Below are 25,579 nucleotides of genomic sequence, written 5' to 3'. Positions count from 1 at the left end.
CAAATCAATACAATGCTTCTGGGGTGCGTTTTTCAAAACACATTCCATGACCAAGCCACCGCATCTTAAGTACTTGTGCCGTTCAGAGTTATTTATCGTTTTTGTTGTTCTTTATACTGTATGTTATCTGAAACAGAAAACTAGATGGGGGGGGGGGGGGCAGGGAAGCCACTTGCACAACAGCAGTGGATTCAGATTAAAAATAATTGGCAGTTCAAAACATTGTTTCTCCACAGGAAAGGGAAATAATTCCGTCACATAAGGTTGATTAACCATGGAGATAATATATTAGGAGCCTGAACCTGGTCTCTACTGAGTCGGAAGCGGTCTCGGTCTCAACTCTGTCTCAAGCTCGCAAAGTTGTGGTCTCAGCGTGGCCTCAAGGCTTCAAAGGCTCGGGCCCATCAAAGCTTGGTTTTGACATGGTCGTAACCCCTCAAATCTTACTCTGGACTAAGTCTCAAGCACTTAAAGAAGGGGTGGGCATTTCGGTCCATGAGGGTTGGTAACCGGTCATTTGGATGAGGTGTGTTGGAGCAGAGAGACCTGATGAGTCACCCGCCCCTACCTTAAAGGCTTGGTCTCATCTCGTTGTCAAACCCACAAAGTCCTGGTCTTAACTTGATCCCTTATAATCCATATCACACACTAAAATGCGCGTGTTGTTATCTAACCGGTCTGTTTGTGTTTCTCCAGTGTTTGTGTGTGAAAATGAATTATATGAAGGTAAAGCCCAACCGAGAGTTGCAATGCTAATTCTTATTAGCCGTCAATAGGGGGTTTCCATTGTAAGCTACCAATAAGTGATGTCTCTAAAACAAAGTTTGGTACGTATTGTATTTTAATACCCAAATGTGTAAATTTGTTTTTGTTGTTTGCTTTTACCGTCAACTCCAACTGGAGTGTCGCATGAAGCAGCTTTAAGCACGTTCAGGCGAGGCAATACGTCACGCGTTACAAGCAACAACGACTTTCAGGGTGCTTTCAAAATGCAATATTTTTATAAGCGTGAAATGCCAAAACAGAAATTCTGACTACTTTTTGATGATTTGCCCAGCGTTAGCTTTTTGGTAGTTTAGTCTGGGAATGACACCAGTACAGTATAAACATGTAACTTAGCATTTGCGGTTAAAGGGATTCAGAGGTGACGGTTCTTTTGGTTTCAAAGTAATGTGAGAAAAAAAAAAAGAACCCATTGTAGATGGATGATTATGAACTAACTGTCTATTTCATGAAGTGGAGATTATGCACGAACCTGTTCATACTTGCTACATAATGAATTAGTCCACGGCTCCCCCAGGGCGCTAATCTCGACCAGGCAGGGTGTTTCCATAGCCATTGACAACACAGACAAACACTCCAGTAGTTTTCATTTCAGGATGAAAGCAGTATTTGCAACGGATCGCAGCATTATTCACCTGTGCTGTGTGTTTCATGGAAAATTTAGAATCCTAATTTATAACATGATCATCTTGACACGATGATCTAGTGGTTAGCACTTCCGTTTCATAGTTCTGAGGTTGCGACCAGTCTGGGTTGTACCCCCACCTCTTACCCAGAAGCCAGCTAGGACGGGCTTCACCTCAAACATGTGAGGCAAAGCAGTCCAGAAAATGGATGTATGGATAGATATACGGCTTGGAATGAAGCGTATCGAGCAGCGGATGAACGGGATTTAGCATCGGCGTGTTTGCCCGAGAATTCACAGAGGCCTCTCTGATGATAGATCTTACTCCGTTTGGGAAAATAGCCTCATCTCAGTGGCATTGGGGGTTCTCCTTTCCTATTAAAATGTTAAATGGACAATCTATGTGCTTGTTGGGGCAACCCGAGGCAAATTCTGAAAGATTCATACAACCTTTATCGATTGCGTGGACTTGTCGTGTGATTTATCAAAACAGTTTAGTCGGGTAGAAGGGCGCTTATTGCTCAGAAAATGGGAGCAGGTGGAGTTTTGTTTTCTTCTCGCGGATGCTTTGGTCGATAATACAAAACTGTCGGCAGACATACAAATGATATCTGCTGCAAAAACTTCTGTGATAGGACGTGGAGTGGCAAATTAACTCATGATACCGATAATACTGTATCCCTTTACAGAGACGGATTGTTGATTGATAAAGTGGAAGAAAAAAAATCATCAGTGGTTCATCGCCATATCAATGTAATGGAAGAAAGGAAATGCATTGAACAGAAACATTTGCCGAGCATACAAAATGCTATTTTTGTTCGAAACATCCCAATATCGAGTGCGGAAGCAAAATGATTGGAACGCCTCACAAATGACGGTGATTAAAATGGATTTACTCCCACAAATCTGAAAATGTTTTCTCGTCGCTGTCATCATGTTTGCTCTCTGATCCAAGCGGACTTACACGGATCATAACTGTGACTCCATTTGCTTAAGCTTGATTCAAACAACACGAAGAAATGGAATTAGATGCCCCCGCAACAGTTATTATGTTTGCTGACCTATGCAGATCATAAAAACTACTATTTAAATATAAAAACTATTTAATTTGTTTCAGTCTGATTAAAACACAACAATAATGACAAAGTTTGTTTGAAAGTCATCATGTTTGTTTCAAAAGGTGTCAGTGGATTTACGCAGATGATACTAAATATGATTTCATTTGCTCAAGTTTGACTAAGACAGCACAAACAGCATAATGAAAAGCAAATTAGACATTCATTTTATTGGTGGGCTCAAGCCTATTAAAAAAATACAATTTCTGTAAAATTAAGTATGAAAAAAAAGATTTTAAATCAGTAAATAAGCAGTGTTGACAAGAAAATAGAGAACCTAAGATTCAAATCGTCATGATGTACTTGGTATCGGAAAACTTTAATTAGCAACGTGACAGGTAGCCGCCATCTTTGTGGATTTTTTATTTTTATTTTTTAAACAAAAACCACTAAAATCCTCCCGAGCAAAGAAATTCATGACAAAAACAATTGACCACTCAAGTACACGGCCTATTCTTTGATCGACACTGCATAAATAATTTAATCAATCTGAAAAGATACATCGCGATTCAGCCATTTTGTGCCGCACCTTTTTTTTTTCCACCATTGCTTCCGTAATTTGGCAGTCACCAGAAGAGTCCCATATTTGTTCTGTCTGTTGTATAAAACATAAAAAAACCCCAAAAAAGTGGCGGTGGGGGGGGGGGGGGCGCCTCTCTGCCATCCACTTCCCCGAGGGCAAGCAGGAGAATACTTCACTCCCTTGCTCATCTCAATCTCACATCGGATCAGATCACTGGCGGATGAAAGCACTTCCTGGCACATCACTTCCTCTCTCTGGAGGAAGCCGACAACACACTAGGAACCAAAAATGACAGCGTTGGCGGTCGTCCCTTTTTGACAGCGGTTAAAAAAAGAAAGAGGCAGCGCTGGAGAAAGCGAGAGAAAGGAAAGTATGGGTTAGTAGAGGTGAGGGATAAGAGTTTAAAAAAAAAAGTAAAAAGTACAAGGATGAAAAGTACAATCTCAAGGGGCCCGGAGCCACAGATCCGTGTCGGGTGAGTTGGCAGATCAGAGAGGGACAAAGAGGTGAAGACACTCTCAGAATAGCATAACTGGATTAGCGCTAACAATGACCCTCATTCAACAGGGTGACAGTCTCATGTTATTTACTATGGACTGGCCTCGTCTAATACTCTCAGACTACGTTCACACTCGAGTTGGGACTCTCTGGCAATACAAATCTCAATACACAGGATTGCGATGAGATTAAAACCCGATATCCTGAAAGGCAGAATGGTGCGATACAATTCGGTTCCATTTGGGAGCAATCAACTTGATACGGTGTGGAAACAATGCGACAGTGGACATTTGTTAATATCTTGTGTTCATCTAAAATAACCCCAATCTATAAAATGACGCTTTACATTATTTTCAAACACGTTAGACTACATATCCCTGAGCACTGTTTCTTTTATGGCACTAAAAATAAACCAAATCTCTTATTAATATAAGTATATGATGTGATGGACAAAAAAAATGACTAGCTAAATGAACATTGTGTTGGATGGGATCAGAAATTAAAAAATATATATATAAACAAACAACATATACATACTCAAAATATAACTACCGTATTTTCACGACTATAAGGCGCCATTAAAAGTCTAAAATTTTCTCCAAAATGGACAGGACGCCTTATGATGCGAAGCGTCTTGTCTATGCGCTGAGTTCCAAAACCTGACTGACAGCTGACACACTGTTTATATAGAGAAAAGGCGGAAGTGACTGTGGACAGGCATGCGGCAAAGAAGTCGGCCAATCAGTGAAGGGTGGGCGTGTATATATACATATATGGAGAGAAAGAGAGCGAAAAGGCAGACGTGAGTGACAGGCATGCGGGGAAGCAGTCCGCCAATGAGTGAAGGGTGGGCGTGTAAGTGGACGCTAAAGGCACGCTACAAGCAGGTACCAACACCTGTATAGAGTGTGGCTATGTGCATTGTTGCAAAACAACTTCGGTTTTGGTTTCTAAGAACCCCCGAAAATAAATTCTACAAAGAGACACGCCTACGAAGCTCAGTTCAAACTTCAAGCCATCGGTTATGCTTTTGCTCACAGCAGCGGTGAAAAACCAAGTCAAGCAAATGAACTCTGAGCTTGCCGTTATTCCCGGAGCCTTGACTAAAGAACTCCAACCGCTGGACATCGGCATCAACCGGGCGTTCAAAGTAAAGTTGCGAACGGCATGGGAACAATGAATGATCGATGGCAAACACAACCTTACAAAGAGTGAGAGGCAGCGCCGGGCGAGTTATGCCACAATTTGCGAATGGATTGTGGCTGCTTGGACGAACGTGTCTGCTTGCACTGTTGTTCGAGTTTTTGGCAAAGCCGGCATCATTTCTGTGGAGCCACATGGCAATGAGAGTGACTGACAACGAGAGGGAACACGGCGTTTTTGATAGATTACCGGTACTTGCACAATTGTTCAATTCTGATACAGAGGATGAGGACTTTGATGGATTTCTGGGTGATGATTGATCGAAAAACGTGAGTACATTGTACGATGGCTAAATAAAATACAACGGAACTCAGTTTTCCGTTGCCTTTTTAAAAACGTGTTTTTAGCTTGTATCTGTATGTCTTGGCATGCTACAAGCTAACGTGTTTTTAGCGTGCGCGCATGCATGCCGTATGTTTAAGCTGGCGTATGTTTTACCACTTTAAAATTGCGCCCAATAATACAGTGCGTTTTGTCTATGTGTAAAATACAGAAATAGCACCCATTAATGAGACTGCGCCCAACCATACGGTGCGTCGAATGGTCGTGAAAATACGGTACTTCATTTTAGTTTTGGAACTTCAGAAGGAGAATAGAGAAGAGTAGATATACAGTAGGGGCTTTTCATTTTGTGCTAGCACTGTTAGCATGCGCTTGCTTGCTTGTTGCTTGTTTTTTAACAGCCCATACTTGTCACACGCCATTTCTCAGTAAGTGCTCAAAATACCGTTCCAATTGAAAGTACAAATAAACCAAGAACGCACAGAATATCTGGATGTTGCTCTTGTCCGCCATCTTAAAATAAGGATGCATCGGTTGGATACTTGTGAAGACCTGGCTCGGGAAATATTCCCCAGGAAGCATTGTGTGCCGCTGTCACACAAACAAATCAGAGTCAAGGCGTGAAAATGTCAAGCACGCAGCCCTTCCAATTTCCAGATTTTCCAGGCTTTTTTTAGGAAGACCGTACTTGGCGAGTTCTAAAGACCATACCCTGCATACTTGATATTCAGAAACGGTGACTGTTTTCTTGTGACATGAAACTCGAGAGCTGCTGGGAATAACTTACAATTGGCATGGCTCTTATATACCGGTAGCTGTCGTTTTGTTTGTTTGTTTGTTTGTTTTTTTTCTAAAATCCCAAAACACTCCGGAGTTAAATTTTCCTGGTGTGTTGAAAAAAATTCTGGGTGAATCATCAGTTCCTGTCGCCGGTGTCAGTGCCGCTTCTGCCGTCAATATTTACAGCCATTTTATCATCGTCTGACATGTTAAGGCTGTGAGACAACAAACCGACGGGCCTAGTCGGGCCGGTTACGAAGCATGTGAGGGAGTCGATCCGTGAGCTCTCTTGTTGGACGCGAGATGAAAACTGTAAAGCCTCGGGCAACCGACTCAGTCTCACGATAGCCAATCCACACCTCAACAATCGATTCATTCAAGGATTCCTGACTGATGTTTACCGATTCAGGAGTCTGCTAACAACGCAACGGTATATCTCGCTTTCACGAACGGCTATCCGGTTGTATAGTTTAATCGTCCGTCACCTTAACTTGTAAGAATTTGTTTTTTAATCTGTTTAAATACTGGTCGGTCGAACCAAAAAGTTTGGAGGGCACCTTTTACTAAACTTAGAAGCACTGACTGCCTATCTTACTAGGTTGTGAGGCATAACACATTTGCATAGCGGTAAATTCAAGGGTCAGTTGAAGCCAACATATTTAAAATAGACCTGCCAAAATATTGTGTTTATTTTATTACTTTGAACAAGAACAATATGGCTAATTGCTACATCATTCTGTGGCTGCTGTGCAAAGAAAAAAAAAAAAGGAAAAAAATCAGGACAACAAAAAAAGGATGTTGTTTTGAAGAAAACAAACCCAGCAACTGCACTTATCCAATGGTCATTTTTCTGAATCGAAACTTCGGACGCCAATGTCGCGCAAGCAAAGCAGCCGCAGCGGACACATTTAGCCCTGTGGTTTACCGAAAAACGCTTGCGTCAAAAACAACGTAGCGACTTGTGGACAAAATGAGAGATGCCGCAGCGCATGCGACCGCTGCTTGACTGCACAACATAAAAAAGCCAAGTCGAGACGCAGGCCAAGCTGTGGTGATCTACACAAGCTCTGCCCTGAAGGGACACAGACAAGTGTAGCAGAATGAAAATCTCCTCCTTTTTTTTCTTTTCCTTCCCATCGTTGTCTTTCTATGAATTGCATTGCCATTGAAGCTTTTACTGCTGGACAAAAAAACCCTCTTGTGTCCAGCGAGAGCATGATGGCAGAAAATGGTGTGGAAAGAAAAAAAACATAAAACAAAAGAGGGTGAGGCATATCTGAAACAACACAATCATTCACTTGGTAAAAGTTAGCATCGCCTATCGGTTAAAACTCCTCCCACGATCTGACAGAGGCACTACGAGATTTGCATTTTCTCCACAATTCAATTAACACGCTTGTCAGCCTCTCCCTCTTAGTTCACATGCTTTCTCTGGTCAACGAGGAAAGATCATGAATGAAGACACTTTTATTCATAAAATGCCTAAAGGGGTAAACAATGTGTTTAATTTTTTTCTTCTGGATCGCGTCGCGGGTGAAATTCTTCACCTGCAAGTCCAAGAAAAGACAGAATGGGTAAACAAGTATTTTTCCAAAAAATTCTTGATGAGAGCGTCTTTTTTTTTTTTTCCCTGGACCCATTATTACAACCACCCAACTTGACCAGGACAAATAAAACCTTGAAACAACCTGGATTTAATAAAGTTGTCTGGCCCTGCTCAGATTCTAGTATCTATAATTTATGCAGTTAGCTACTAAATATTGCAGCTTCCCGACAGATTCACTGACAAGCTGCTTCTTTGTAGGGAGTTTGTTTGGAAACCACAACAGGTTGCTCGTGGCTGAAACCAAGGACAGCAACAAAAATGAACTTTTTTCATCCAGCAAGCGTAACTAACAAGCTACTGCTGTCGTATGCTCACTTCCTGGTTCTCCACCAATCAGCCGTCACTTTTTCGCACAGCATGCCATTTTTTTGTCATGCTTCATTTTCATGAATCTCAGCCTTCTTGTGTTGAATTGGCATATTCACTCTGCTTGTGTGGGTCTTGTCTCGGCACACTCGTTATCTCACGTATGTACATTGAAAACTTTCATTGGTGCGAATGCGAGCTTGAGTGCTTGTTTGTCTGCCCTGCGATTGACTGGCGACCAGTCCAGGGTGTAGAGAGACAACAATAACCACATAAAATGGATGGATGGATAATGCCCAGCGATTTGCTGGCGAGGAGACCATAGGTCTACACCGCCTCTTGTCTAAAGTCTGCTGGGATCGGCTCCATCTCACTTGTGACCTGACTGAGAAAAAAGTGCAATAGAAAATGGAGGGATGGATACTATTAATATTACACATGATACGCCTGCAATCTGTCTTTGAAGAGGATGACGGGAAAGGACAGGGAGTGCCATCAAGGAATGAGGCACCACGGAGTAGGGTATTAAAAGACTTTCAGGAGCGATTTGTAGCAAGAAAGCAGATGACAACAACAAGGCCAAACCCAATTTAGAATGCTGGAATCATCCCACAGACGCACTGACATTGCCGCCGGGCCGGCTAATGACCTGTGCGAGTCTCTTGTCTGATTAATAGCCCCTAATCCCATTCTCATGGCATAGCATAGCATTCCACAGCACTACTCATTATCCATTTATAGAAATGCCCCCCCACCACCCCACTCTTTTCACTTGTGAGGCCAATGCTAGGCTAGCCTAATCAATAGTGGCTAATCCTGTTGGAAGAGCCGCATAGCACCCTCTCATTACGGGCCTTCGTAGTGTCTGCTAATCGTGTGTTATTTGTCCTCGGGGCCACGGACGTGGGAGGCGGGGGCGGGCAATTGGTGGCCGACTGGCTAGGGTGGAAAAGAAAGGGTGGCAGAGAGTCAGGGAGGCTGCGTAATGATTAAGAAACACATCACTCCAGATGTTCTTTCAGACACTTTCTCTCAGCTTTCAGTCAAAAAATAAAAAAGCCATGCACCTCCATAATGACTAATCAATGGTGTAAGCTGGCGGGCCAACTGGTGATAACCCCCCCAAAGGCTGAGCGGATTCTCCGGCTTGTCCCGTCGTTACAATGACGGTGAAAGAAAATCAATGGTGGCCTGAGCTCAAGTTGACCCAAGTGGGGTGGCAGGTTGACAGCACGACTCAACATCAAGAACCTCAGAATTTTTTCCCCCCGCCCTTTTCCGGAATTGAAAAAAAGAGTTTTAATCACCCCACTTCACAACGTCATGGACTGTAAAATGGCTGCCGAGTCAAAATAAAGCCAGGAATGTTCAGCGAAAAGAGGGGCCCCCCACACCGGAAGCCATTCCTGAGCTTTTACTCGCTCCCAAATGAGAGTACAGTATGCACGTTGCGGTGACCCGAGGCTGAACCAGAGTTGAACTCCCGGAGACGAAGTAGCAACGGTGTTGCCTGTCAACGCTCGCCTCGAGCTATAGACAGACAGGACCACAGGAGGCCTTATCTCCCCCTTTCATGTCACAACCATTCTTTTCACTACAATGTGAGAACATGACACTTATAGAGCTCGTGGCTAAGTGCCGTTGGCTTCAATGACCACTGAGGGGGTCTCGATGAAATTAGCCACAGCTTTTTTGTGGAATAATGTATTGCTTTAGAGCTAATGTTTCCCAACCTCTGGGTCAGCACCCTGTATGTGGTCGTGAGATTCTGACCCGAGAAAGAATTTGCCATTATTTTAGTTGACATTAAAGTCCCTGTAAAGTGAGAATAAATATCCCCTTTAAATATGACAGAAGAGACTTGTTCCTATTATAGAAAATGAGGTTTCAAAATAGTGAAGCAGTGGGCATGTCTCCTTAATGCACAGAAACCACACCCAGCTCAACCGTCCGCAGTCAATCTAATACCACACATTTTATTCCGACACATGTTTGAACAGCAAAATATATATCCGCTTCAAGCCTCCAGTGGCTGGAATATATCCCACCAGGCTGCCGCGGGGCTTTCCACGCGAACATGAGACGCGCCAACCACCGGCTAGCTTGTGAGCTAATCGGGGCTCCCCTCGACTGGTGGATGGGAAGCGAGCTCGTGCGTGCTGCATGACTTGATGGTTTGTCACCGACGTGTAATAGAAAGTTAAAAGTCCAGTAAACACGGCGGCACATCTCATTCAGCCTGAGGCTCACACTGCGTAATAGACATTTGAGTGCATACTTTCAGCTTGTTAGATATCCCACATTTTATGTTCCAACATGTTGCGGTAGCCTGAATGACACAAAATACAGTTCACGCTATGCCAATTGTGGCATCTGGGGAAATACATTTTTGGGGTGGTGGCATAGCTCGCTAGCTAATTGCTAGCTAGCTAGCTAGCTAGCTAACCGCCCGCTGTAGTTGTACAAATTGTATCGAGGGGGAGGTAGGACTGATACCGATCACCCAACTACTTCATCTGGGCAGTTCAAATTCAAATATAGTGGGAAAGGGTCCCAGAGTCAAGAATTTTATTTCAGATCAAGAAAATTGAAGGTGAAAAATTGTTTAAAGCTGAATCACCAAAACATAGTTCTCCGTTTTCAGGAATGATCTTCAATCTTGTGGAATGTATTGATAAATAAAGCACAGAATTCACTTGACAGCATCTTTGAGAATATTTGAGGATGTATGAGGATTACTGTTACATACCAAGTTGCCCCTCGGGGAAAGATGGTCTAGTCACTTAGCAGGCAACGGTGCACTGTTTGGAATTGAATGTTGATTAACTATTTCTTGATGCAATCGTGGCAAAACGGAGCACACTTCAGTCTCAACTACGTTGCCTACAAACGAGCTGTGGAAAACTGCGCTACGTCCACACAACAGCAATTCCTCCTGGCGGCATTATATGGCTCAATTGGACACCGGCATTGTGTGGGGTTTCTTTGCCGTCCTCCAACTTTTCATCGGCGTGGATGTTATTTTCATCAAAGCGTTTAAATTGTCTATTGATTTTTCTCAACCCATCTTCGTTTATTCACTGGAAAAACTTGCCTATTCACTGTTTTTGTGCTCAGCTGAAAGACATGCCAACAAATTTGGATTTGGCATTTTAGTGCCAAGCAAGCTTCAATGTTAGAACATCAGCGTGAGGCCATCGCGTAATCGAATGCAAACAAAAAGTGTTTTGTCACCATCTTGTGGCTTGTATAAGCCATTATAAACCTTTGGTGGGTTTTGGATAACATAATTCTTAAAGTCAACACAGTACTGATTACCCCCCCCCCCCCCCCCCCCCCTCCCCCAGATTTTAAAACTGCCTAGGCTCTTCTAGCCGGCTAAGCCTCCATTGATTAGTCCCAGCATTGGCCCTGACCGATTAGTGGGAATTTCTATAATGGGAAACGGGAATTACTCCGGAATGTGATGCCATGAGACCGGGATTAGAGGCCGTTATCACCCTGAAATGGCTACAAAAAGCAGGTTACGGTGGTGAAACCAGGCAATCCTAACCTGGTTGCGGTAAAACTCGCAAGGGATTGACTCCCTGACCGGCTACGGGGAACGTTTGGGGTCGGTTGGTTGGCTGATACGCAGCGCACTCGGGGGATGAGTGGACGGACGCAAACCGGCTTTGAAAGCGGCTGGCCCAGCAGCGCTTATACGTGGCTAATCTGATTGGATTAACACCGACCCGCCAAGATACACGCGAGCGTGCACGCGCACTGTAGCTACACATTCTCACTCATGCACAACGTGCCAATCGGCCACGGCTCACTTCCCCCAAGTTCATCTGCATTCTGGGATATGTCGCCATGCTGATGGAACCATGCAAGGAGACAGACACACACACACACACACACACACACACACACACGGGCATAGTGCAGCAATTTGTGCTGAGAATCCAAAACAGACCCATTGAAAGAAGAGTAATGCCCACTGCTTGACAAGCGTGCTAATTGACTAGCCCCCTCCCCGCCAATGAAACTAAACATTTTCACCCCTCCGGCTTTATGTTCAATCATTCCCTGACAGCCCTCCTCTTCCTCATTCTCCTCAGTCTCGTCTCCGTCCTCCTCCCACGCCGCACACTCCCAAATGTAATCGTTCATTAGAACCGGGTTGGTTGTCCATTAGGCAACGCAGCCATTTTGGAAATTGCGGCAAATCTTCCATGAAAAAGACATTTCCTCTAATGCGCTAGCCACGCTCGGGAGGAAGAGGAGGGAAACGGATGATGGGGGCGGGAGGGGGGGGGTGAGATGGAGAGGGACAAATGTGAAAGAAGGAGATAGAGCAGTGAAGAAGAAAAAAAAAAAAGAAGAAGCCCCCTCCCGGCCATAAAGCCACCAAGCAGAAAGCAGGCCTGCTGTTTGATTAGGGAGTGACACCACCATGGAGGGATGGAGGCAGCGGGAAAGAGCGCTTAGGCGGGAAGCAGAAAGCATTGGGGGGTGAAGATGAAGAGGAGGAGGAGGCAGTGATTGGAAAGGAGTAAAATTAGCCCTGTCCTATCTTTACGTAGACGAGGCTGGGATTAAACAGACAGGCGAGAGAAGCACAGGACAGATGATATTCGCCATTGACAGCTGCATCAGCAAATAAAAGAATACCAACATCGTATATCGACTAGATTTCACATAGATCGGATTGGCTCGATAGGATCGGCAGATATTTTGCATTTTATGCAAAATCGGTGATCGGTTGTCATGTCGTAATTTGACGACCGATGAACGACGGATCCAAAAAATAAGACGTGTGATAGTGCAGTAAATATTTTGTTTAAATTGATTGGTAAAACTCTGACTCTTAACTGTGTTGAAATGTCTTTGCGTATGTTTAATGAACAACTTTCCAGATCTGCAAAATGTTTTGTGCGTTCAATTTTTTTTCAATTTTAGGGAACGCCCAGCATCATCAGCTCATTTTAAAAAACTAATTGAAAATTTAAATTAATTAGCTCCCTCTAGTTTTCTACAGTAAATGAAGTTGTCCAAACTTTCAAAACAACTGAAAACTTTGTTTTCATTTCAAACAAATGTTGCCAGTTTCACCAGCATCTTTAGAAATGTACCTGAAAATTACATAGCTACCTCAGATTAACGCTGCTTGAAATTAATCTCAGTTTTTAACAAAAAGCCTCGGCCAACATTTCTCAAAATGCCGAATATCGGCACCGATAATTGGCCCGGCCGATAATGGGTCTATCACTATTGCGAATGTACAGGTACCTCTGGCGCGCATTCAATGGAAAAAAGTTGTGCAGATTTCAAAATGATACATTTTGGAACTGTACTTGAAATACAGTGAAGCCAGAATATTTTTGCTCACCGTTACCATACTGTCAGAATCTGGTACTGGCCCGTGCCTCATGCACGACGCACACCGTCGATCCCGAGAGCTCATAAGCGTGGTCACGTCCCATAATACCGCCACTAATCTGCACATCAGCCAGCGATCAAAGAGGCGACCTGCTTCCCCGTTCATCTCCGCCTAATCGCTTGACACACTTGTCGCCAGACAATGCTGAATGCGAAGAACACTCATCCAAGTTTCCTTTCAGAGACTCATTCTTGGGCAGCGCACGCACGCACGTGCACACAGAAAGAGCGAGAGTGAGAAAGAGAGAGAATGAGAGACACGTTGCGAGAAATCAATAAATAATAAAACCCTTAAAGGTCGTGAGTGTAACACGCAGCGGATCGATGGCGGCTCCGGACAATCTTGCAAATGTCACGACGCCCGTCTTCTGCTGTCATTCTGAGGGCAACTGGTGAGCCTCTGAGGGCCATTATCGCGTCATGTTTAACAAGTCGGAATTCATGGTCGCAGATCGGGGTGCAAAAGTAGACTATGCCAAAAAGTCTCAGTTCAGTATGCTGGTTGCTTGGTTTCAAAGTCACAGTTCGAGTTATGTGTGGTAGAGCAAGGGAACTACAACCTCTGGTAAAAATGATGCAATCTCCATTCTCAGATGATTTTTATTCCAATGTTTACATTTATAAAGGGAAAAAAACAGACACAAAACTAAAGTTATTTCAAAATGGCAACTTTGGAAGCATGATTCATGTACTGTAAGTCCACTTGGTGCAACAGCTTTCCAAGATGTGAACACAACTGTTTCACTGCAGACTAACAAACAGATCTCATCTGGTGGTTCCATAATTTTTGACAGGGGTTGTAAATGCAAATCTGCTCAGCTTTTGTGTAAAGCGGAAATAAAACAAATATTTGATAAATACATACCAGCTTCAATTTTTTTTGTTTTGCGTTTCAGGAGAGTGCAACATCAATAGTTGTTGGTTACTGTATTTTTACGACTATAAGGCGCCATTAAAAGTCTAAAATTTTCTCCAAAATGGACAGGACGCCTTATAATGCGGAGCGTCTTTTGTATGAGCTGAGTTCCAAAACCTGGCTGAGAGCCGACACGCTGTTTATATAGAGAAAAGGCGGAAGTGAGTGAGGACAGGCATGCGGCAAAGAGGTCGGCCAATCAGTGAAGGGCGGGCGTGTATATATATAAATATATGGAGAGAAAGAGAGAAAAGGTGGACGTGAGTGAGGACAGGCATGCGGCGAAGAAGTCCGCCAATGAGTGAAGGGTGGGCGTGTAAGTGGACGCTAAAGGTACGCCCCAAGCAGGTACCAACACCTGTATAGAGTGTGCATTGTTGCAAAACAACTTCGGTTTTGGTTTCTAAGAACCCCCGAAAATAAATTCTACAAAGAGACACGCCTACGAAGCTCAGTTCAAACTTCAAGCCATCGGTTATGCTTTTGGCATGCGTGCCCATCTCACAGCAGCGGTGAAAAACCAAGTCAAGCAAATGAACTCTGAGCTTGCCGTTATTCCCGGGGGCTTGACTAAAGAACTCCAACCGCTGGACATCGGCATCAACCGGGCGTTCAAAGTAAAGTTGCGAACGGCATGGGGTGCGTTGGGGTCATAATACAGTGCGTTTTGTCTATGTGTAAAATACAGAAATAGCACCCATTAATGAGACTGCGCCCAACCATACGGTGCGTCGAATGGTCGTGAAAATACGGTACTCACGTTTTTCGATCAATCATCACCCAGAAATCCATCAAAGTCCTCATCTTCTGTATCCGAATTGAACAATTGTGCAAGTACCGGTAATCCATCCAAACCGCCGGGTTCCCTCTCGTTGTCAGAGTCACTCTCGTTGTCATGTGGCTCCACAGAAATTATGCCGGCTTTGCCAAAAGCTCGAACAACAGTACTAGCAGACACGTTCGTCCAAGCAGACACAATCCATTCACAGATTGTGGCGTAACTCGCCCGGCGCTGCCTCTCACTCTTTGTAAGGTTGTGTTTGCCATCGATCATTCATTGTTCCCATGCCGTTCGCAACTTTACTTTGAACGCCCGGTTGATGCCGATGTCCAGCGGTTGGAGTTCTTTAGTCAAGCCCCCGGGAATAACGGCAAGCTCAGAGTTCATTTGCTTGACTTGGTTTTTCACCGCTGCTGTGAGATGGGCACGCATGCCAAAAGCATAACCGACGGCTTGAAGTTTGAACTGAGCTTCGTAGGCGTGTCTCTTTGTAGAATTTATTTTCGGGGGTTCTTAGAAACCAAAACCGAAGTTGTTTTGCAACAATGCACATAGCCACACTCTATACAGGTGTTGGTACCTGCTTGGGGCGTACCTTTAGCGTCCACTTACACGCCCACCCTTCACCCATTGGCGGACTTCTTCCCCGCATGCCTGTCCTCACTCACATCTGCCTTTTCTCTCTCTCGCTCTCCATATGTGTATATATACACGCCCACCCTTCCCTGATTGGCCGACTTCTTTGCCGCATGCCTGTCCACAGTCACTTCCGCCTTTTCTCTATATAAACAGCGTGTCGGCTGTCAGTCAGGTTTTGGAACTCAGCGCATAGACAAGACGCTCCGCATCATAAGGCGTCCTGTCCATTTTGGAGAAAATTTTAGACTTTTAATGGCGCCTTATAGTCGTGAAAATACGGTACCTTGTAAATAAAATACACCCGAACTCAGTTCTGCTTTCGTCGCCTTTTTAAAAACGTGTTTTAGCGTGTATCCGTATGTCTTGGCATGCTACCGTATGCTTCAAGCTAACGTGCTAGCGTGCGCGCATGCATGCCGTATGTTTAAGCTGGCGTATGTTTTACCACTGTAAAACTGCGCCCAATAATACAGTGCGTTTTGTCTATGTGTAAAATACAGAAATGGCACCCAATAATGAGACTGCGCCCAACTATACGGTGCGCCGAATGGTTGTGAACATACGATACCTTTGTCTAGATGACATTTAAAATGAAATCGCAAACGATCATCAGTTAATTCTCCAATAAAAGAAAGTCAAGTTTGGTGTCTGGGGGCTAATTCTAGAGTCCAAAATTTGCTGTTTCACCGGGATACACTTGCTGGCAATTCTTTTTTTTTTTTTTTTTTGCTGAGGTTGAGGCAGCCAAAAAGCCAATTAATCCATCTGAGAAATAACAATAGCAATTCCAAGACGGCTTTTACACTGCCTGGTGCTCGAGTCCTAATAATAAATAGCCCTACATTCCAGCAAATGTCAGTAATTCCGTCTCATAAAATCACAAAATACTGTCAGCCACACCTTGCCCAACATTGATCATTCCTTTTTTTTTTTTTTCCTAGAGGACTTTTTTTTTGTAAACATTGAAGTTGGCCTCTTTAGCGCGCCCCCATTCGAATAACGTTGATGGCTCCCATCCATGTTATTTCTGCAGCGTCTGAAAGGTTTTGTGTAAAATCCACACTGACAGCCGAATGAGAACGCGGCGTTGGCAATAAAAAAAAAAAGGAACTGCGGCTTCTTCTGGATCGTTCTGGCAGTTAACAAGGCAGCTCCCAGTGGTGGGAAATAACTAAGTACAAATACTTTACTGCCTACATTCAAACACATTTATTTGTAGTTTTTAGTCCTTTTTTTGTCAAAAAATTTTAATTAATAAAGTCTTGTTACTCTTTCTCAACCTTTGCAGAGGAGGACACGACTTAAAAAAAAAGACAAATCAAGAGAGGTATAATACACGGGGGTTGAGATCTTTATTGATTCAAATCTTAGGGACTTATTAGGAAAAAAAAATAGCATTAAGAGCTAGCATAGAGCTAGCATTAACAACAATGACGCACCAAACAATCTTCCTCGTTCATGGCCTTGTTTGTTGTAGTCTGTTCCAAACATGATGCGTCTAATCTTAAAAGACACATATTGGTAAAGTGTATTTTTTCAATTGTTACCATAAGCTAATTTATCATTTTTTTGTAAGCCAGTTCACAACATGGGCAAAGCTACGTGAACTTGGTTTCATAGCATAAAAACCTGAGCCAGTGCTAGCTTGCGCTTCGATAAAAGTTGAGCATTTTGGGGGGGTTGCGCCAAGTTAGCACAACAGATATTGTGTACAGTAAAGATGACCAAATCATTTTTACTTTTGTACCATATTTTCCGCACTTCGGAGTATAAGGCGCACCTTCAATGAACGGCCGATTTTAAAACGGTTTTCATACATAGGGCGCACAGAATAGAAGCCACAATAGTGGCTGCGTTTGCATTATGCATCCACTAGTTGGAGCTACGCTAAAGAGAATACAATACAGCTTTATTTTTATAGAGCTTTCACAACCGCTGCAGCTGTAACAAAGCGCTTTACAGAACATTTAAAACGCCACGGCCAAGAAATCTGAATATTGATCCATATTTAAGGCGCCTCGGATTATAAGGCACACGGTCGGCTTTTGAGAAAATGAATGGTTTTAAGTGTGTATTGTCTTTGCGGAAAATACGGTACTTAATTGAGTCTTTTTTACTTTTAAGGTGTCAAATCAGTGCAGTGGAGTATCTGTACTTCTAAAGTACAGTGTGTGAGGACCATTGCAACCTCTGGCATCTCACAAACATTTCACGCGAGCAGGTAAAGCTTTAAAAAAAAAAAAACAACAACATCACGCACATCTGCCTGAGGAGTTTTCGCAGCTGCTTAACGTACGCCATGATGAATATACACACAGCTGACCCGAGAACTATGCTGACACCACCGAGATACCCCTGTAAACAAGCTCGATCTTTGTCGCACTTTCTCCCAAGCTTCTACCACACTGGTGTGACCAGCCCGGAGACGAATGTCTCAGCAAGAGTGCAAACACACATGCCTGGACTGACGCACATGTGGACAACACGGGCACTCAGGCTGCGGCTAGCTCACCTGCAAAAAAGCTTTGATCGACAATCTTAAAAGTTCCAAAGGAATTAGGACTTTGATCCGGATCCAGATTTGACAACAAAGGGTAATAAGACCCGACAGAAGCAGGACAAATTACAACCAGATAGGATGGCTTTTCATGGCCATATGTGAGTGGATATGATAACATACCTTGATGAAACTGCCATGATTTTAACCTTGCAAGACTTTAGAGACGTGGAACACGGTGAAGACAGTAATTCAGTATTGATGAAAAGGTGGAAGGAAACCTGGTCGAGGAAACGCGCAAGGCAACACTGGGAGAGACCTAAAACAATTGTCAGTAAATTACATCGATTGAGACATTATATTAACTGATCGTTAATTTCCCCGAATGTCGAGACATGTTGCCCTCGGCATGATTAATCTTTTTTTTTTGCAGCAGCAGCAGCAGCAACATGACATCGGCCAAGGGAAGTTAAGCTACTGAGCTTCCATTACACGATGATAAACTAAGAATGGTCATAAATCTAAAGAACCATGAGGGGGGGGGGGGGGGGGGGAAGCAAGCCGGCTCGCCAAGAGAATGTGTGCCTCCTTAACAATCTATAATAAAAGTAGCTTGCAGCATTTTAAATCGACTCAATAACCGACCCCAATGGTCCCAACCCCAAATTTGAGAAAGTGTACCCTTTTAGGGGGAAGCTGGGCTAAATTTCAATGCAATGTTTCAAAATACTATAGCATGTGACTTCTGATCAATTTTGACTCATTTTGACAATTCATCCATGGTGAAATGTCAAATGCAGCAAAACAACCTCCTCGGAGGGTAGGGGGGGAAGCAAAGAAAACAGGAAGCGAAAGCTGCGAGTGCTCGTGCCAGAATTAGCTTCTTCCCATTAGGACCAAGTGTAGATCTTACATCTCCGTGTTAGGCGGGCTACACGAAATGTATCCTGATTATTTTACATTGTAACTAGGGTTAGGCGAGATGGCCTAAAATTCATATCACGGTACAAACTGTATCCTTTCACACTAACGGTATACAGTACATCGCAATCTAATTTAAGTATTAAAGTATTTCTGAATGGATGATATAGTTCCCTAGCAAAGCTGAATTGATTACAAAACAGATGTTGTTTACAGACCATTGATTACATGATTCACAAAACCACAAATTAAAACTCAGCACTTTCATGCGAGGACCACATTGCTGAAATGATAAATCGTTAATATATAATACACTTTTGACCTTGTTGGTTTCTCACCGTGGGTGACGTCGGCGGTTTCTGGTTTTCGGATATGTGTGCTAGCTATGTATCGGTTGTGAAATTTTATCTCGAGACAATTCCGAATGTACCGATTAATTTGTCGCACATACTTGATTAATCACTGCTGTTAAGTGGTTCTGCCAAAGTTCTGTTAAAAGTGCACCGTAGCACTTTTTTGGTGTTTCGTTAGTTTACATTTCACGTTAGCTTCGCAGTTAGCATAGCTTCTCAGTAGGGGTGTGCATCTTTTCACAAACGACGATCTGATACAATTCTCGATAGTGGGGTACAATACAATTCAAGGATGTAATCATTTTAAAATGTAATGATTTGACCCAGTTTGGTTGAGTGGACTCATGATTCAATTGGATATGGTCCGGCTGTAGCTTTTGTCATGTTTAATAATATGCAACACCTAGAGGTTCTCCAAAGGCCTCACTTTTCAGGAACCTCAAAAAAAAAAAAAAGACGATCTTTGAGAGATATCCAACAATCTGACCTTTGCAGAGTTTGACCACGAGAGATGGAAAATGCTCATTCAGTCCACCTGTTGGTTTACAAATAAGTATTTCAATCTTTCCATATAACAGAATTTCCTTATGTGGGAAACGACTACGGCACATGTCCTTTATGAACATGCAAGTGTACATGTGTAACAACACAAGCAAAAAAAAAATGTTTTCGTTCATTTACTTGACTGTCCGTCGAGCCACAAGCAATTCACTCTAAGCAGCTAATCGGGTGCATTCCACTCTCTCTTCCACGGTCATGACTGTTCTTCTTCGTTTGGATGCCACGATCTACAGGACGTAATTGTAAATGAATGAAATCGCTCGCGATTCCAGTAAAACTCATGCCAATAGAGTCACTTACATGTCGCCATTTTGGATACAATGAGAGTAAATAGCGGCGCGGACACAGTTAATCCGTAGTATCAAGTTTGCGCTACTGCGGGCTTCCGTATGGCTTCCGGAACTTCCATTGTTATGAATCGATCGTTAATGTAATATCGTAGTCGAAATTTTAATGCATAGGTTTTTTTTCCAGGTGTGGGAATTTCCGTTTGACAGAAGTCCGTTCGTAGGTAGGAAGACTTACTGTATATAATATCGAAAAGGTTAAACATTCACGATTTTCCGCCCCCCAACCCTTTCCTAGAAGATTGAGGATAAATGTTAACACAGCCAACAGCACGGGATAATCATGCAGGACAACTTTCTGAAACATCCGCTGATCTGTCTTTCCTCAAAAAAGAAATAACACAAAAGCTCAAATTTAGCCCTTGATGTGTGCTGCGCATTTTAGTCACAACTCCTAAATCCTAAACCTCTCACTTCCAGCATCTCCTCCACAAAAAAAAAAGAAAACAAGAATATATAAAATGACGAAAGTCCAATTACTCTGCATCCACGCTGATAATCTCATTTTGGACATGTTATCACCTCCAACCGGCATGGGGTTGGGGGGGGGTGGGAAAAGACTGACGCCAGCAGCGAATACCAGCATTAGTGTGTGCGTGTTGTGTGTCCCAGCAGTAATAATCACTTGGCTTAGAGCAGAGCCAAACCCCTGCGGGGGCAACAACCCCCCTGACCCCCCTCCCATCCCACCCCCATCCCTCCCTGTTGCACCCCTGTCTGCCTCACCCAGGCCCTACTTTTTTTGGGGAAGGCCCTGGGAAGTGCAGCAGGCGGGCTGTTTTAGTTTGTCTGCGAGGTACACAGACAGGACACTCTCACGGGCTTTGTCCTATCGCACACAATCAAATAAATTACAGAGCGTGACACAAAAGAAAGCCTCGCTCAACAGGAAAATCCTTTTCAGCACACGGGGGAGTGCGCTGACATGGAAGTTGATACGACTGTCAATATGTCTGGAATACATCGGGATTATTTATTAACAGTACGGGAGGCGAGCGACTATCTCATTGGCAGCTCGGGGGGGAGGAGGAGGGGAGTATATATGTGAGAGCCCCCACCCCGCGCTGTTAAAATGCCAATCATAGTTTGCTTCTCAAGGGGTCCTTTATCAAACAAAAGCACTATATTCTCACTCCTCCTGTATTTGTCATAGCATTTGTCTCATTTGATTTGCACAACAACGCATACTTGGAGCTTTTGTAGTGGTCGCGTACAGTTTGTTTCGTCAAATATGCTCCAGGATAAAGCTGGCAAACAGCACAAACAATGCGACTTTGTTTGGTATCATTTCAATTCAACCACTTGAATCACCTTGTAAAAATGATGCTAGCGCAGCCACCTCTAAGAGATGCTTGATGGGGTTTGAATACAAGCACATATGCAAACGTTTTGCAGCAGTCCAATATAGAATTTTGCACAAGAGGCAACAGTGAAAAGCTGAATGATGCTACCAACAGTGGCTTCATTTAATTTGAATTGCAGCTTTTTTTTGGGGTTGTTTTTGTTGCAGCTTCAGAAAAAATTACAATTGGAATACAACTACAGTACTTCAATCACCATATCTTCACCACACTTTTTTTTTTTTTAATGATGCCACCACACCCAGTCATAACACTTGATTTGAATCTCAGCACGCATTTGGACTCTGTACCAGTCCAACAATGTTGTTTTGGGCTTCAGGGAAAACAAGCCCAAAAACGTGCTGAATATAGTTTCAACCTGATTGGTCCAGGTCTGTATGGGTAAATGATCAACATAAGGCCCATCAGGTTCAAAAGTTGCACTGAAGCAATCGCGGTAAATGCCGCTTTTTGTCGTTTACCTTAGATTCTTTTGCTTGCTCTCCTTCTTGTTGAGAACGCCCGGCACGCAGTTAGTAAGCTCGGTCCAGTCGGCGTGCAAGCCGCAGCTCCAGCCGGTGGAGAAGCGCGAGAAGAGCCAGGTCTCTTTGCGGTTGGGCCGGTAGCAGGTACACTTCTTCTGACCCGGCCGGCAGTCGCACGGCACCTCCAGGCGGACATTCTGCACTAGGTGACGGCCGAACGTAGTCCCGCCGGTCTTCTGGATGTGCAAGAACACGATCACGTCCTCCCCCTTGATTTGGAAGTCGACGGTCCGCTCCAGGTCGCGCACTGGGAAGAAGTACTTCTTGACGTAGTGGGGGTCCGGCGTGGGGAAGATGTCCCCCTCGTCCTCCTCGGCGAAGTAGCCGTGCGGCGAACCGAAATTGATGACCCCGGGCGCCACGTACTGATAGAGAATCAGCATAAAACATACGGATCCGACCACGATCAACAAGAATTTGCTGCTCCTCTCCACCATGTTCCTGCCCAGATGCGGTGCCCGCAATACGCTACCATTTCCCGGTGAGCGGGGCGCTCGGCTTCTTCATGCCCGCCACGGTTACCAGTACCGCCGTCGCCGAGACTCTGTTCCCAGGGGAATCAAGAGCAGCTTGCACCCCGTCGGCGAACTTGTCTCATCGTTCGCGGCGTGGTGCGTGTGAAAGACGCATTGTAAACTCCAGCAGGAAGGGGGGGAAGCGAAGCCCACCCCTCCAGCCACCTCCTACTCCCACAGGCAAGCGACCCTCCCCAGGTTTACTTTACTTCGCTTGGCTGTCCAACGCATCAGGCTCTCCGCATCACTATGGGGCTGTGGTACCCGGATGAAGCGAGGACTCCCTTTGCTTTTTCAACCTCTCTATCCCCACCCCACCGTCTCTCTCTCTCTCTCTCTCTCTCTCTCTCTCTCTCTCTCTCTCTCTCTCTCTCTCTCTCTCTCTGTGTTTCTCATTTCATTGGCTCACAGGTAGCCGGCCCCCTTTACGTAGACAATCTGGAAAGACACTTAAATGGAACCCTAAACGTAACGACAAACGGCTTGGAAAAAAATCAACCACTGATCGCGACTCCAAAAACACGTTATTAGAAATATATACTAATTTATTGTAAGTTAAAAAAAAAAATATATATATATATATATATATATATCCATCCATCCATCCATTTTCCGAACCGCTTGATCCTCACTAGGGTCGCGGGGGGTGCTGGAGCCTATCCCAGCCGTCTTCGGGCAGTAATATATATATATATATATACACACACACACACACACACACACACACACACACTGTTGGCCGCCATGTTTTTTGCTTGCGCAATGCATGATGGGCTAATAACGTCCTTCGGCTGCTGCCTAAGCCCCATACTGCCGCTCTGTGCCGAGCAAAGGGTCTTGTGGATGTGATGTTCAATCAAAGAGGAATAAAAATAGGTAGGTAGGTCTCCATAGCCTTCCTGAAGAAAGTTAAAAAAAACAGTAGGAGCAATAGTCCACAATGGCCAAAGACCCCAAGCTGTGTTCTTTTCATTTTAGCACAGTGAAGCCACCGGCTGCCATCTTGCACTGCCACTTGCTCAGTGCAACTATCTTGAATTAATTGATTTCTCCAGAGCGTTTTCATATTATTTTCTGTCTGTATGGCAAAAATGTCCCAGTGTGTAGTGTACGATTGTATTAAGTCTGGAAGAAGCTTTAAATCAGGGGTCATCAACATGGTGCCCATGACCACCACTTTTCTGCTCAAGACCATTTGAGTAATTACAAATACAATCACGCTTTGCAAACATTTCTTTGCATTTAATTTAGTGATTTCTGCAGAAAGACCAGTGAGAGCTTGCATATCACTACAGTGGTACTCATACCACACTTTAGAAAACCCCAGATTATAACATCTCGAGCCTTGTTGTTCCCGTGCTTTACTTACAGTGAAACAGCATCTGCCTGTCACACTCACTGTTAAACAGACTCACGATTATGACTTTGTGCTTCACCCCTGGGCATCACCCGGAACTTTCCTTCTCGCTGTGTCGGGAGGATGCCGAAGAAGTGGCTCAGAATGTTAAGTGTGTGGGAGTTGTTTTGTGTGTTTGTGCTTTGTTCACCACCATGCGTCGCACCATAATGAGGCACGTTGCTTAAAGAAGACAGATGTCGTTGGGTGCCTCGCCCTGTGGCTCCACTATAGAGAAATGGCAGTTAGTGTATCATCAGTAGCAGTTTATTATTGCCTTTGCATAATGATGTTTCTCATCCGGTTTGCCGCTGCTTTGGGGTTCACAGTAACTCCTGCCTGTTGGTGCTATATTTACACACGCTATCTGTCTTCCTTTCTGACAAGCAGCATTTTAAATGAAGGATAAGCATGATAATCAATTAGTAGATTAATTTGATGGCATGCAATTGATTAATCATGTCTTGAAGCAAAATGGAAGCGCTTGGCTGCAAGCGCCGATGCCATCCGCAGCCGACTCATTTGCCGCCTCCTTTAAACAGTACAGCGGGTGCCTTGAGATGCAACTTTAATTAGAATATCATGAAAAAGTTTATTTATTTAATATCCTATTCAAAAAGTGAAACTTGTGTCATGCATACATTAATTCCACATAGACTGATACAAAATTAAGTGTTAATTCATTTTAATTTGGATGATTATATCTGAAAACTAATTTAAAAATCCCAATCTCAGAAAATGTGAATATTGTGAAAGTATTGTACAAATAAAATTTGTTCCAAAAACTAATAATAAAACATTTAATCTCAAAAACAATAGTATAAAAGCTGAACTAAAATAAAAAATGAAATAAAAACTAACTCATGAAAAATCCCAAATTTGCCTTCACCAAATTTTCTTTCACCAAACTTTGCCGTCAATCATTATATTTGCCTTTACAAAGCGTCATTCCAGGAATGTGTTTTCACTTTGATGTAATTCTTTCCACATGTTCTATCCTGTATTTTTTATTCATAAAAGAACTGTTGTTTTGTTTTTAATCCAAGTTGAAGTACATTTGAACTGTTTTGACTTTTTCACCCATTTTTTTTTCTATAGCATTTGAACTGTGCACTCTAAAGTTCATCGCAAACTCATCCCCTCAGGGTGGACCCCTCCCCCTTGTTTCGTATGTGTAACGTTGCCCAGAACATTCCTCCATGTTTGTGTAGCCGTAGTGTACTTTTCCCTCCCGCCTTGTTATTTTTCTTGTGACAAAGTGACCTTTGAACTTGTTTCTGCCAGAGGACATATGTTTTCATTGGGCGTGTCGGCTTTTACATTTAATTCTCTCTCACGCAGACGCGAGGGATTAAAAACCCATCGGCCGGCCGCCACCGGGGGAATTGAATTATCGTGTGTTGTTCATGATTAAGGTGGTGCTGTATTTTAAATGCTGCGCATAAGCACTGCTTACTGTTGGCTGGCTGCTGAGGCACTGTTATTGATTTGTGGGGATTAAGCAGACTTGATAAATATGTTGTAAAAATGTTTCCGATGTATTCAAAGATCATAGTTGGAGAACAACGAAACAAAAACTTGTATAGGGAACAACTTTCAAGTTAGTGAAAAGTGGCTTTTTAA

The 25,579-nt window shown here is 43.6% G+C and overlaps 1 protein-coding gene across 2 annotated transcripts in view; it reads right to left on the bottom strand.

The window, feature by feature from the left end:
* hs6st1a (heparan sulfate 6-O-sulfotransferase 1a) overlaps window positions 1–22,833 on the bottom strand; it is a 77,022-nt gene extending 54,189 nt beyond the window's left edge. For both annotated transcript variants that reach the window (XM_086128232.1, XM_086128235.1), the window contains exon 1: window positions 21,983–22,833. In XM_086128232.1, the coding sequence (XP_085984358.1) occupies window positions 21,983–22,482 (500 nt within the window). In that variant the 5' untranslated portion in view covers window positions 22,483–22,833. The remainder of the gene's footprint in view (window positions 1–21,982) is intronic.
* Between the last annotated feature and the right edge of the window lie 2,746 nt (window positions 22,834–25,579).

Source organism: Hippocampus guttulatus, chromosome 13 (assembly GCF_054856545.1).
Source record: "Hippocampus guttulatus isolate MCC_2025c chromosome 13, RoL_Hgut_1.0, whole genome shotgun sequence".
NCBI classification, from domain to species: domain Eukaryota; kingdom Metazoa; phylum Chordata; class Actinopteri; order Syngnathiformes; family Syngnathidae; genus Hippocampus; species Hippocampus guttulatus.
The sequence above is the reverse complement of the archived record's forward strand: the minus strand, read 5'-3'. Positions and strand labels throughout refer to the sequence as shown.